This window comes from Phocoena sinus, chromosome 6, assembly GCF_008692025.1.
Source record: "Phocoena sinus isolate mPhoSin1 chromosome 6, mPhoSin1.pri, whole genome shotgun sequence".
In the NCBI taxonomy this organism is placed as follows: Eukaryota; Metazoa; Chordata; class Mammalia; order Artiodactyla; family Phocoenidae; genus Phocoena; species Phocoena sinus.
In genome coordinates this window covers 81,627,961-81,643,613 of record NC_045768.1, presented here as the reverse complement: position 1 = coordinate 81,643,613, position 15,653 = coordinate 81,627,961, and the positions used below count along the sequence as shown (strand labels likewise).

Below are 15,653 nucleotides of genomic sequence, written 5' to 3'. Positions count from 1 at the left end.
GATAACAAAAGTTGGCAAGGATGTAGAGGAACTGGAAACTTCATGCAGTGTAGGTAGGATTGTAAAATGGTGCAGCCATTTTGGAAATTAGTCTGGCAATTCCTCAAAAGGTTAAACATAGTTAATATATGACCCAGCAATTCCACTCCTATGTATATACCCAAGAAAGCTGAAAGCATATGTCTGCACAAAAACCTGTAGACAAATGTTCACAACACGGATTTCCCTGGTGGCGCAGTGGTTAAGAATATGCCCGCCAATGCAGGGGACACGGGTTCGATCCCTGGTCCGGGAAGATCCCACATGCCACGGAGCAAATAAGCCCGCTCGCCACAACTACTGAGCCCATGTGCTGCAACTACAGAAGCCCGCTCGCCTAGAGCCCATGCTCTGCAACAACAGAAGCCACCGCAATGAGAAGCCCACGCACCGCAAGGAGGAGTAGCTCTGGCTTGCCACAACTAGAGAAAGCCCACACGCAGCAATGAAGACCCAATGCAGCCAAAAAAAAAAGTTCACAGCAGCATTATTCCTAAAGCCAAAAAATTGGAAACCATCAAAAATGTCTATCAATTGGGGACTTCCCTGGTGGTCCAGTGGTTTTAAGACTCCACGCTTCCACTGTAGGGGGCGTGGGTTCGATCCCTGGCTGAATGGATATACAAACTGTGGTATATATCAATACAATGGAATTATTCAGCCATAATAATGAATGAAGTACTAATGTTTCATTCATACAATATGGATAAAACTTGAAAACACTGAAGTAAAATAAACCAGTCACATATATATTTATGAATAGTTATATATAAAAGACTAAATATTGTATTATTCCACTTATATGATATTCCAGAATAGGCAAATTCAGAGAGACAGAAAGTAGATTTAGTGGTTGCCAGGGGCTGGGAGAAGGGGAAAATAGGGAGTGACTGCTAATGGACACTGGGTCTCTTTTCAGGATGATGAAAATATTCTGGAATGAGATGGTAATGATAGTTATGCAACTGTGAATACACTAAAAAAAAATTTATCTGCATACTTTAAAAGGGAAAATTTTATGGTATGTGAATTATATCAATAAAACTTTTATTTAAAAAATGTAACTGAAGTTCTCCCACTACGATTATTCCCTAAAAAAGACTGGAAGGTAAAACAAAGAATACATTTTATTTTATTTTATTTATTTTTTCATTATTATTATTTTTTTTGGCCACGCTGCCTGGCTTGTGGGATCTTAGTTCTCCAACCAGGGATCGAACCCGGGCCCTTGGCAGTGAAAACACGGTATCCTTTCCACTGGACCACCAGGGAATTCCCAATTTTTTTTTTTTTTCAAAGAATACATTTTAGAGTAACATGGTAATGCCTTAGTAAATCCCCCTTCTTTGCCAGGAAGTTGTATTTAAAAAAATCTAGAGTCACAGGAAGAAGTGTTTGGGTGAGTAGCGTACCTTTCTGTTTTTCCATGTAACTCCTTCCCTAAACTGTAAGCTCCTTGAGGAAAGTGGTTAAGGCATTTATCTCTATCCTCAACCCTAGCAGAGCGTCACTCAAAAGCAGGCAGTCAATAAGTGTGTAGGAAGTCACGTAACATGGCGCTATTTGCTGCTTTCAAGATGTAATTTTATACATTTATAAATAACTGAGCTTTAAAGATGTAAGGGTTGAAAAAGAAGCTACTGAGGAGACGGCATTTAAGTGCAGTCTAGAATAGATAAATTTTTAACAAGCAGACAGCTTTTAGTATGGTGAGAAAGACAAGAATATTTCAAGTGGGGATAACAACTCATGAGAAAAGCATGGTAAAGACAGGTAATACACACAGTACATTCAACAAATTGCTATAGTATCCTGGTTTGGAGGGAATATAGAGGAGATGATGAGCTAAGGTACTCGACCATAACCTTATGTCTAGACTTGATTCAGTAAGGTTGGTGAATCACTGTAAGTTTTTAAATTCAGGAATATTATTCTAGAAACAATATGAAAAATAGAAGGAAAATGCTGTAAGCAGAGGAGCCCATTAAAGAGGCTACTGAAATAGCCCAGGTGAAAAAATAAGGTAAGGATAAACTGAATGGCAAAGGGAAGACACAGCAGAGAGAAAATACTATGTAACTTGAGTGACCAAGAAGGTAATGAGGACATTAATAGAGAGAAGGAAAGAGGGGAAGAAGCAAGTCAGATGAGCAATGGGGATTTGTTTTGGACAAGGCACAGAATCCCAGGAACATACAATCTATCAGATTACACAAGATCTGTAACAGATATATAAACATATATAAATGTGCGTGTGTGTGTACGCACGCCTGTGTGTGAGTGAGACAGTGTGAGCCAAGCGATAACAGGAGCTATCAGAAACACAAATAAGAGACAGGAGAATTTTTTTTTTCTATTTCACTATACAGCAAATTCTTACTCCTTAAAATGTTAAATGTACTAAACTTTAACTAAAAATTACCACTTACCTGTACTTCTCTGACAACCTGCAAACAATCAGGCAAGGAGAAGCCAATAGGTAGACCAACTTTAGCTGGTGTTTTGAATTTGTCTCCTATCTTAAATGGGACATCATCAAGGTAACTGAAAGTCCCTACAATCAAAAATAAAGTACAAAATATCAGCAAAGAACTTATTATTTGTTTTGGTATAATCTTACATCTAGGATACAACATTAATTTATGCTATCCTAAGACTAGAAGTTACAGAGTTCCTTCTCTGACTGCTTACCTTCTCCTGACCCTAGATCTCTAATAAGGACTCCTATTTGAGGTTACTTGATCTTATTAGGGTTTATATTCAATTATACTTAGCATAAAAGCCAAAGTACTCACAGTAGCCTAAAAGTCCTCCCCAACGCCCATTACCTGTCTTGCCCTCAATTCCTGGCTCACTGAACTAAGTCATAGTGATCCTCTGTTCCTCAACCATGACATGGTCAAAACTACTTCAAAATTCTGCACTGGCTGCTTCCTCTATCTGGAATGTTCTTCCCTCAGATATTCACATGGCTTACTCCTTCACCTCCTTCAAGTCTTTGCTCAAATGGCACTTTCTAAGTGAGGCTTACCCGGACCACCCTATTTAAAATTACTACCACACCCTCACCGCAGTAATCCCACATTATCATCTATCTTTTCTCCATAGCACTTATTACCTTCTAACATATATGTAATTTGCCTTTTAATTATCTTTATTGTCTGTCTTGCCCAGTGGAATATAAGCTCCCTGCAGGTAACTATTTAAGTCTGTTTTATTCACTGATGTAGTCTCAAAACCTCAGCACTTCCTGGTACATATTAGGCACTTATTAAATACTGATGAATTGATGATAGAATCTTCACAAAAGAACCTCCTTGATTAGGATTTCTTTAGTAAGAATAATTTTTTAATTAACACAAAGAACTACTCTAGATTTTTTTTTAAGCTACATTCTAGAGATATGGAAATATTTAAGAAGTACAGCACTTATGGAAAAAAGGAAAACCAGACAAGACCATGGGAATCAGACCAGGATTATCAGGAGACACAAACCATACACAACTGAACTGCTTTAACTCCCTAAATGTTCTCTGCCCATCACAGATGCGTAATACAGAAAGATCGGGACATTATCATCAATTTATAGGGTCAGACAAAAATGAGAATGGTTCTTGTATGTGACTCTCACTAGGTATACACTCCAAATCAGGTCATGATTTCTTTTCTGGACCAGGTTTGGGGCTAACTTAACTGGCAGAAGCATCAGGGAGAATGAAACATAGTTCATAAAATAAATTTTGCTTTTTGAGTATTAGCAGCTAGTAAAATAAGGCTTACTTCTGGGTCTCACACTAGTATATTTTCTTGAGTGCTCATGTCCAGAATAAGACAATTACACTTCTTCCATAAAGAGATTTCTATTCCTTTTAAGAACTCTATAGATTTCAAGACTTACCAAGCAAGGTCAAGATATACTTGTAATCTTGTCATCATTCCCATTTCCCAAGGTAGATATTGCTCTGATATACCTGAAATCCTCCAAAAGAAAGAATAATAGGCCCCCTCTCCCACTCCTGGGGGAGGGCGTCTACCTCGTTCCCATATAACTTCTAGCTAGAATTAAAACATTTTAACTATCTCACTCAGCTAGCAAATTAAATCTACAACTGTGTTCAATTTAATTATTTTTCTGAGGCATAACCATAACTGTTAACACCCTAGCGAAGTTTCCAAGTTGGTCATACCTTTGTAAGTGTTCTCTCAGCTGGCAATGCCTGTCACATTCCCACCCTTATTTACTTGATTAATTATGTCTTGCCCTTTAAGAATGAGCTTAAGAACAACTCCCTTCTCAATCTCAGAATAGGTCTCACCATTCTGTATTGTTAATAGTTTGTTTCCTTATACTACTCCCCACCCTGCACCAGAGACTTTGATCAAGGATTTGATCAAATTCCTATCCACACCCCCCCAAGCTCAGCATAACATCCAGCAGATGATATTTGCTCAATGAGAATAAATAAAGAAGACACGGTCTTACACTTCTCTTGTATTTAACTCTCACACTAACTCACATTCAATTAGTATTTATTAAAATTCAAAATGATTTACCTAAAATGGCAAAGCTAGTCCTGAAAATGTTTTAACAGAGTACTCATGCAAGATGTAAGCACATTTCTAAGGTTCTGCAGAAAGTCACAAAAATGTACCAGAGGTACCAAAAAAAAGTATCAGGTACCATCACAGCTTGCCAACAAAACTCTGGTTATAACACTAAAACTTTCTGCCACTTATAAAATGCTTTATATTACAGAGATCAAAAGCAATGCTCTTTTTAATTGTAGAGAACTTTTATCTGTCTTCCACGGAAACAAGTGCTCAAAAGTTACTGAAAGTTAGAGTGTAACTTCAGCTAGTGCCCCGAGTAACTGGAAACAAAGCTGGAATTAGCATTTTCTAGGAAGCATTGGAAAGATTTACAGTCAAGTTAATAATCACAAAATTAAGTCTTTTGTTTAAGAAAAGTTTAAGTATACATTCAAAGTAGGTTAATTATATAACGCACACATATTAGAAAAATCCTATCTATAATAATACTTATATGCATATATGATATACAAATCTAAGAAAACCTATCCACATTAATACTAACAAAATTTTCTTAAATGAATACTTCTATTATAGATTGGTAATGGGGAGTTGAGGGGAGAAAACCATCTGTTAAAAAGTACTATACTTGAGATATCTGAGCCAAATGATAATATCTTTCAAGAAGGGTATTCAGTTTCCTTGCCTACCTTTCAGTTAGGAAACTATGACAGTGTTGTATACACTGACAATTTATATTCTATAAATGGAACTAGGCCCTGGCTTAGAGACAGACCAGATCAAGTAGAACACCTTGAAACAACTGCTATTTCCCTTCATTAGCACCAATTACAGGTAACTGCTTTAAAAAGCAGTTTCATTTCACTAACAAAGCCAATGCCAAGGTGACTTAGCACATCTTCTAACCTTCCCCCTCCCCGCTTTAAGCTCTGTTAACTGGGAATGAGTAAACAGTTTTGTGATTATTGGGAGGAGGGGGTAGGGCTAAAGGGCAAAAGGCATTTAAGAGGCGGCAACAAGAAAAGCAACTTTTTGAATGATGGCCAGAGACTACCATAAGTACAATGAATGATGTTGCTGTGAGGATTAAAAAGAACATTTTTGCAAATATAACCAACTATGCCTTAGGAACTATTCATTTTTATCCAATATATCAGAATATCTATTTAAAGACATCAATTTCTCTTATTTCTCAATACATTTTATTTTTTAAATAGATTCAATAAAAACTCAACCACATGGCCCAGAGAATTAAGCACTGTGGTTAACAATCTTCTGGCTCACCCCCAAGTACCTTTTAGTTTCAGTCTTTATTACTGAAAATCTTTCTAAGATGTCTGAGCCCATTTTCCTCAGTTCCATTTAGAAAAAAGAAAGTACATCTCTGATGGCTGTGACAGTTCCTTGAAGTCAGGTTCTGCACACTGCTTGCCATTATGCTATGGTGGAAGGAACTGGGCTGAACGTGTAATGACTCAGGATAAATTCTGGGAAGGTTTCATTCTGTTTCCTTTCTTTCTAAATTGCTGATAATGTTTATGATCTTGTGACCTGCCTGTTTTTCTGAAAAAAGGTAATTCCATGTGGGGAGAGAAATTCCTAATAGAGGGTAGCAACTGGATTATGCTTAATTCAGATTTTACTGTGCGTTCAAATTGAGGTTTTTGAAAAAGAAGAATAAAACAGATCAAACTTAAAATTAACTGAAAATTGCAATCCCATGACTATCATTACCTTAAAGCTGTAAGTCAGGTAACACTTGCAAAATTACATCAATAGATAAATAGAGCGAGACACACGCATACACACACACACACACACACACACACACAATTATACAGATATCAATATAGGATGTGAAGTCAAAAGAAAATGTTACTCATGTCCTAACAAAAAAACAAGATAACCTACAAAATCAGCTTTTTAATATGCAGTATCTGGCATTAAATTTAAAAAAAGACACACAAAAAAGGAAGAAAATGTGATCCATCATCAAGAGAAGAAACAGTCATCAGACCCAAATTCAGGGATAGCCAAGATACTGGAATTATCAGAGAACTTTAAAATAACTATAATAAATATGTTAAAGGATCTAATGGAATAGGTGAACATGTGTGAGCAGATGGGGAATTTCAACAGAGAGATGGAAATAGAAAGAGACAAATGGAAACACTAAAAATGAAAACTGAAGTATCATAGAAAAAAATTTTTGATAGTTCATAAGCCAGGCTATGCTAATCAGAAGACAATACTCGTAAGATGAAAGAATCAAAGAACTTGAAATTAAGTCAAAAGAAATTGAAAGAATTGAAACACAAAGAGAAAAAAAGAAAAAAAAAATGGAACAGAGCCTTAAGAGATCTCTGGGACAATATCAAACAGCCTATGCATATGTGATTAGAGTCTCAAAAGGATAAGAGAGAGACATGGAGCAAAAGAAATGTGAGAAGAGATTATGGCTGCAAATTTTCAAAAGTAGTAAAAGACATCAACTAACAGATCCAAGAAGTTTAGCTAACTCCAAGCAGGATAAATACATAGAAAATCAAACCAAGGTACATCATAGTTAAAATGTTGCAAACAAAAGAAAGTCTTAAAAGAAGGGGGATGGGCAGCATATGACATACAGGAGAACAATGATTAAATGATGGCTGACTTCTCTACATTACTCTGTACTTAAAAAGCAATAACAGATTGGGATTTCCCCAGCAGTACAGGGGTTAAGACTCCGCACTTCCACTGCAGGGGGCACGGGTTCGATCCCTGGTCAGGGAACTAAGATCCCATATGCCGCACAGTGTGGCCAAAAAAATTAAAAAACAATAATAAAAATAAGAAATAAAACAATCTAAAATAAAACACCTTTTTCTATCACTCAATAGAAAAAGTATTTCAATATCTTTGTAGAAATTAAACCAAGAGATAAATAAACCTTTCCAGAAGTTAGCTAAATGGTCATAAATATGACAGCTTGGCATTTCAAAGGAGGGAGTTTAGTTTTATTAAGTCCAATTACAGAGACTTATTTTTTTCCCAAATTAGAATATCAGGGCATTTTTCCAGATACTAAAAGAGTAACTTATCTGTTTGTTGAAACATTTTAAAAAATCCTTTAAAAGTCACTTCTGGAAAATAACTTTTTTCTTAGATTAAACAAGTGGAAAATGAGTCAAAAATTAAAGAGAATTGACATTCAGAAAGGTGTGCTTTAAGCCAAAGGTTTGCAATTTGCATGATATAAGGACAATATTTTTAAAGGCCTTTGAAAAGTAACTGTTTGTATTTCTTATTCTATTATTTAGGGGTATGTGGTTATTAATGACAGTGGAAGAAGTTCAACCTCAGTTGAAAAGAATGAACTTGAAGAAAAATCAAATACTAGTGCTAAGACAGCACAGCATAAGATATAGTCAGCCCAAGTATTTAAATAGAAAAGAAAGCATTTTCATATCCAGTCATGAGAGCAGTTGTCACCTCCTTGTCCACACCCCAAGTGCCCTAGAATCAATCAATCTCTCTCTCTCTCTCTCTCTCTCTCTCTCTCTCTCTATATATATATATATAGCCCCGAGTCAGATAATACCTAACTTAGGGGGAACCAACCCAGAGACTCATAAACTAAAATGTTCCCGTCAGATATGCCCTTGACCAAAAGATACAAAAACTTCAGCTATATGATGCTAGCCACTATATGATCAAGCAAGAAGCACCATAACTGGGGTGGCCATTTTTGGCCCTGTGCACTCTACACAAGTAGGCCAAGAAAGCAAGTCTATAAACAGAAGAATAAAAATGGAGCACATCTGCAGAGAAAAGCAGTGAAAGATGGAGGGAGTAGTAGCCTCAGTTTCCTGGCTTTCTAATTTCAGCCTTGTAAGGCCAGGCTGAATTTGATTTCCTGCATGCAGATGCCTACAAGATTGCCTATTAAATATTCTCCACCTATTCCCTTTAATTTCTATTCCTTAAACTACATGATATCTAAAAATAAGATTCGTTATTCTAACAGCCCAACTAAAGCCACTGCAATTCAAGTAGGAGCTTAGCAAATTAAAGCAGAAGCAGCCAAAGAGAGAAAGAGAAAATCCTTCTCAAATTTTACTCAGGTAGAGCATTTCATTTAAACAATAAAATTTTGGTTAGGAATGTAAAGAGATGGAGGAAGTCCTAAAAAAATAAGTCATCATTGATCAGGTAACTTCAGAATTATAATCTTCTCTCTGGATTGTTGAGCTGGAACATATAAACTGGGGTCCAACTTATTTTCACTCCAATCAAAAAGGAGTTTCTAAAGATTCAAGATAGAAAACATATCTTTTGAAATAAGATTATAAATTTAAGTTTTTCATTTTTGCTCTTTTCTCTCCCTAGGTCTTTCCTCTCTCCTTGGCTCTGTCCTCTCTTTTCCCTTGAGAAAGTGATCAGAGGCAACTACAGATCTGCCTCTCTAAATCATTTGAAGACTTTGAAAGAGACCTGTAATAATCCTTAAACAACAGGAGATAGCTTACCTGAAGATCTGATGCCTGACAGGTTATACAGAATGCAAATTCGAGTCTGAATGACTTAATTCCAAAAGAATTTAACAAAACATACGCAAGCAATGTATGTAAGTATATGCACAGTGGCAGTTCAAAATATTAAAGCTGTTGTATAAAAATATACAAGCAAGTTAAAAACCAAGGAACTGCTGCACCACCCTGACTCAGAAAAGTGATATTATCGAGTAACCATTTGTAGATCAGAAGAGTATAACAATACATGTTGCCACGCAGTCTAACAAATCATTCTTACAATGACATGATTTTTAAAATGGAACATTAGTTTTAAAACCCCTTTTAAAATAATTGTGTTGTCTGGATATTTCTGATGTTTAATTCTTATCTTTGTACAAAAAGAGGGTCTAATTTTAACTTCTTAGGCACCTCCATTCCTATCAAATGCAGATAATAAAAGTTTATTAATGTACTCCATTTTGGAAGGCCATATCTTAGAAAAAGATGATAAACTATTAGTTTCAAACGCAAAATTGTAATTACTACTACTGATACTTCTGGAATATACTGATCTGCTAATCATGTCTTATTTGTAGTAAATCATTTCTTTTTATGGGGGGAGAAAACCTAAACCAAAACGTCATAAAACGTTAACTAAAGGCTTAGAATTTTTCACATCTGATGGAGAAGAGATGGATTTTTCACACCTGATGGAGAAGAGATGGACCAGAATAAGAAAAGGAATGGTAACTACTTCAAAATACTGCTGAAAAACAACAAAAATAGGCAGGCTCCCTATCCACCTCCAGCAGTTTCAAGTACAATAAATACAGAGATACTCTAAAGTTTATCCATTTGAACTTCACATTAAAGTTATGTGAAGTCCTATGGAATGAATGTTACATTGTTGTACAACTTTATTTTCCTCAAGCCGCTCATTTAAATAAATAAAAAGGGACACTTACTTAATGTGATTTCAAATTCTCTGATCAGATCAAAACTTAAACCATGATATCTAACAGTCCACTTACCATGAAAATCTGCACCCAACTTCTTAGAAGCCATTTAGAACCTGAAAAACAAAGAAATATTTCTTAGGTGCATTATGCCTTGAGGGGATACAAACAAACCATTATAAGAAAATTGAGGATTTCCCTGGTTGCGAGGTGGTTAAGAACCCGCCTGCCAATGCAGAGGACGCGGGTTCGACCCCTGGTCCGGGAAGACCCCACATGCTGCGGAGCAACTAAGCCTATGCGCCACAACTACTGAGCCTGCGCTCTAGAGCCCACAAGCCACAACTATTGAGCTCGTGCAGCACAACTACTGAGCCCACACACCGCAACTACCGAAGCCCTCGTGCCTAGAGCCCATGCTCCTCAACAAGAGAAGCCACTGCAATGAGAAGCCCGTGCACTGAAACAAAGGGTAGTTTCCACCCACCGCAACTAGAGAAAGCCGCAGGCAGCAACAAAGACCCAACGCAGCCAATCAATCAATAAATAGCTTAAAAAAAGAAAATTGAGACTACAAAAAGAAACCAGAAGACTAAAAGGTTCCAGGACTGACATAACCCTCAAACTTCTCAGTCCCAAAGTCTCAAAAAAGCAAGCAGAAAGGGGGAGAAACCACTTTTCCAGAAAAAAAACATTTCTGAATCTGCATGTTCTGGAAAAAAAAACATTAGAACAGCAAACTGGCCACTGACCAATTTATACATAAACTGTCAAAAAAAATTACTAAACATTTATCTTCCTGATATAAGCTACTAATGTCAATATTTGTAGTTCTGTCAAGATTTTCTATATATCCCATTTTATTCAGTATGTAAATATAGACCTTTTACTGACAAATGTAACTGTAAGACTGACATTTCTGAATTAGGGAATCAATGACATACAACTTCTGTACTGTTTTAATTTTGTATACAATTTCAAAAAAGGGGAATTCCCTGGCAATCCAGTGGTTAGGACTCGGAGCTTTCACTGCCAGGCCGGGTTTAATTCCTGGTCGGGGAACTGAGATCCCACAAGCCGTGTGGTGTGGCCAAAAAAAAAAAAAAAAAAATCCAAAACAGGAAGGAAGAAAAACCCATAAAACCACACATCTAGTTTAGTATTATCTTTGCACTTTGAGTAGGTACAAAGTCCTTTTCTTGCAAAGACAATCTGAGATCTTCAACCTAAAAGTTTATTTCCCTTGATATGATGTTTAGACCTTTAACTTGCCTGAGACATAAGCATATAACGAATATATGGTATGGTCTCTACTAGCCTGTATTACCTACAGTACAATGCAAGGCATCATACTTAAAATGATCTACAGGCATACCTCATTTTATTGCACTTCACTTTACTGCGCAAATTGAAGGTATGCTCAACCTTGCATTGAGCAAGTCTGAGGCCTAAGGCGCCATCTTTCCAACAGCATTTGCTCACCTCGTGTCTGTGTCTCATTTAGGTAATTCTCACAATATTTCAAACTTTTTCATTATAATTATATTTGTCATGGTGATCAATGGCCTTCGATGTTACTATTATAATTGTTATGACATTTTTTAGCTATAACCTTTTTTTTTTTTTTTGGCTGCATCAGGTCTTAGTTGCAGCATGTGGGAAATTCATTGTGGCACGCAGGCCTCTCTCTAGTTGTGGCTCGTGGGCTCTGTAGTTGCGGCACACAAGCTCTCTAGCTGTGGCCCACGTGCTCAGTAGTTGTGGCCCTCGGGCTTAGTTGCCCACCCCCCCACCCAGCATATAGGATCTTAGTCCCCTCACCAGAACATAACTTCTACATGCACTGGGCAACCAAAAAACCTTGCATGACTTGCTTTATTGTGATATTCGTTTTACTTCAGTGGTCTGGAACTGAACCCACAATATCTCTGAGGTATGCCTGTATGTTCCACTGTAAGTTTTTTTTAAAGAAGGTGAGTATATTGCACCTATCATGTGAAAAGTATTCAAAATAATTAAATTTGTACAGGATTTTAAGAAACTGACAAGTTGATTTTAAAACAAAGGAAACAATAGCCAAAACAATTTTGAAAAAGAACAAAGCTGGAGAACTTACCACCTAACTTCAAGACTTACTATTAGAGTAATTAAGACAGTATGGAAATGGCATAAATATATCACACAGACCAACAGAACAGAGTACAGAAATAGACCCATATGAAAAAAATGTCCCGAAGATGTACCGTAACGACCAAGCACACAAGTGCTTTAGGCTGTACTTCACTGAGAAAAGAATTCAAACTGACCCAGACATGTGTAGATCAGAAGAGCTGCGTGCTGTGAAGTATGCAACAAGTGGATTTTTTGTTCAAAATGAAATTAAAATAATGACAGTGAAAATAAAAAAAGAAATAGACCCATATGCATATAGTTAACTGATTTTCAACAAAGGTGCAAGGCAATTTCAAAGGGGAAAGGATAGTCTTCTCAACAAATGATGCCAGACACTTGTATGCAAAAAATAAACCTCAATCCATACCTTGCACTGTATATAAAAGTTAACTCAGGGGGATGGGGAAATTATGGCTAAGAGATACAGGGTTTCTTTTTGGGGTGATGAAAATATTCTAAATGTGATTATGGTGATGACTGCACAACTCTGTGAATATACTAAAAGCCACTGGATTGTACACTTTAAATGGGTGGACAGTATGTGATATGCTGATACACTACAACAACTTGGATGAATCTCAAATGCATTATGGTAAGTGAAAGAAGCCAAACTCAAAAGGTTACATACATATATGTATGGAATAGGATTCCATTTACAATATTCCAGAATAGGCAAAACTACAAGAACAAAAAAGTAATCTAGCTACTGGACACTAATAGTGGGGGAAGGAACTGACTATATAAAAGGGAATGTGGGAATTTTTTGAAGTTATTGAAACTTCTATATTTGATTGCACTAATGGTTACAGGACTATATGCATTTGTCACAAATCACAGAACTGAAAACAGAGTAAATTTTACTTTGTGCAAATTATACCTTCAAATTTTTAAAAAGTGTATATATATACCCATCATATTGAAATTAGATAAAATAGAATCACTGAATAACACTAGTAATATTTTAAGCTACTCCACTAGAAGTAGAATAAAGTTTCATTTTTAAAATGCCAAAATTCAAAATAACATATTATATGGCTGTACCAAACTCTATTAGTATGCTTTCTGCCTGATGACAAGGGTTTTCTACAGTGAAGTATGGTTTCTAACAATGGATTTCTTCCCAATTTAAAAGCAAAAAAAAAATTTTAAGTGCAAGTAAATGGGTTTATCTCTCTCTTAGCTTAGGCTCCTTTAGAAAGAAAGAATGAAACACAAGTTGAAAATTACAAATTCAATTAACATTATTTTAACACTATGTCTTTAACTGGTAAAATACCTTTTAAACTTCGCAAAGAGCAAGGCTAAAACCGTTTTTACAATGCAGTCACCATGGCTAGCAGGAACCAAATTTCTCTATGGGGTGATGAAAATGTTCTAAAACTGACTGTGGTGATAGTCCCAAAACTCTGTGAATATACTAAACACTGTTGAATTGTATTCTTAAATGGTTGAATTGTATGAGATATGAATTATATCAATAAAGCTGTTACCAAAAAAAAAAAAGTAGCTCTGAATTTGATATGGTATGCAAACTAAAGAATGATTATTTAGGTACAGAGGAAGGGAAAGAGAAAGATGAGTGCCATTTTTTCACTTTCATAATGGCTATTATGAGTGAAATAAGTAATAATTTCAGTCATTGGTAAAAGAGAAATTTATTCATTAATTTTTACAATCTGAAGGATAATAAATTAACTCTCTTTAGTGGGGGTGGGGGGGAAGCAGCTACCAAACAAACAAAACAAACCACTTCCAATAGCCCATTCTTGATTCTAACTTTGCCAAGGCCACTTCACAGAGGCATTTCCGTAGCTTATTTCACATACCAACTTATCTGTCCTACATTGGTTAGAAAGTCATACTATAACAGTAGCAAGAGCATATATTTGTCCTGACGTCCAGTGACGCCACATTGTAGGTAGTGTAGGTGACCCTATATTAAGGCCTAATAGCCAGCAAATGTCATTCAAGTATAGTTTTAAGTGGCAACAGCGAACAATTACTGTGCCATTTCCATTAGTCACAGAGAGTTACTGGTTAGTTAACTGCTATGGACTTAACCACAACACTGAGTAGAAGACAAAGGTTGTACTCAACCCCTTTAAGGAAAAAAAGTATTATGGAAAAAGTAAGTATTCACAGATTTTAAAAGAAACAAGACGTTTTTTAATTTGTGAAAAGAAAAACATCGGAAGGAAATACATTAAACATATTTACAGTGGCTACCTCTAAGTGGTAGCACTGGGAATAATTCATAAAATTTTTCTACAGTTTCTGAACACTGTATGGCAAACAAGTATTAATTTTATAATTTCTTTAATGCTTTACTTTAAAAGTTTCAGTTTTCCAGCATGATGCTGGGATGAAACATTCTGGTTGATATTCTACTAGTTAATGGAGAGCTAAAATTTTAAAGTATATGGATCATCAATTTTCAAAGAACCAACAAACCACACTGAAAATGATTTAACTTTCTTCTATGTATAGAAGACATTTCATAGACTCTTACAGGATTCAGAGTCATCATAATGTACATAAACCACAACAATACAGGGAAACTATTAAACCCAGAAGCAAGATTCTTGGCAGCCTCAATCTTCCCACAGAGGTACAGACCAGAAATGTATTTTTTCTAAATCTCTGTTGAAAGAAGCAGAATCTAAGCATCCAGCAATGAGACCTGGGAATACGCTCACAGACAGGTGCAGGAAATCAGTGTTTTCATCTCTGTGTTCCTAATATTTATTGATATTGTGGGATATCAGCTGTTTGAAGCAGCAGCTGTTTTTGAGAAGTAAATGGCTTGGGAGAGGCTCTGATTTCTTTTTTTGGGGGGGACTCTGATTTAATAAATAATTCTGTGAACAAGCTAACATCAGGAATGTTTTAAAGAAGTTCCACCAAATTTAAATGAATTTTTTTTCCCTCGAAGAGTTTTGAATTTTATTTTGTTTTTTTATATAGCAGGTTCTTATTATTCATTTTATACATATTAGTGTATATATATCAATCAAATTTAAATGAATTTTTAATGGCTTTTTAAAAAAAGCCTCAACCAAAGAAAACCCACAGAAAGGGAGAAAATATTGAAAATTATCTATCTGAGGGACTTGTATCTAGAATATATAAATAACTCTACAATTCAATAATAAAAAGACATCCAATTAGAAAGTTGGCAAAATAATCTGAATAGTCAATTCTCCAAAGATACACAAATGACTAAGAAGCACATGAGATGTTCAACACATTTTTCACTAGTCAGGGAAATGCAAATCAATAACTACACCCTACCCCATTAAAACATGCATATTGGGACTTCCCTGGTGGCGCAGTGGTTAAGAATCCACCTACCAATGCAGGGGACGTGGGTTTGATCCCTGGTCCAGGAAGGTCCCACATGCTGAGGAGCAACTAAGCCCATATGCCACAACTACTGAAA

General features: G+C 36.0%; 1 protein-coding gene across 7 annotated transcripts in view; it reads right to left on the bottom strand.

Moving 5' to 3' along the window:
* The window catches only part of UBAP1 (ubiquitin associated protein 1), a 53,440-nt gene that overhangs the window by 15,382 nt on the left and 22,405 nt on the right, over positions 1-15,653 (bottom strand). For 6 of the 7 annotated variants that reach the window (XR_004350283.1, XR_004350284.1, XM_032634340.1 and 3 more), the window contains exons 2-3: positions 10,118-10,158; positions 2,469-2,593 (exon numbers count right to left, since the gene is read on the bottom strand). Coding sequence is in view for 5 of the 7 variants with exons in the window: in XM_032634340.1 (XP_032490231.1) it covers positions 2,469-2,593; positions 10,118-10,151 (159 nt within the window). In the remaining 2 variants the exon portion in view is untranslated. Of the gene's footprint in view, positions 1-2,468; positions 4,388-10,117; positions 10,159-15,653 lie in introns of those variants that run through there. The other variant, XM_032634339.1, reaches the window with a different exon arrangement.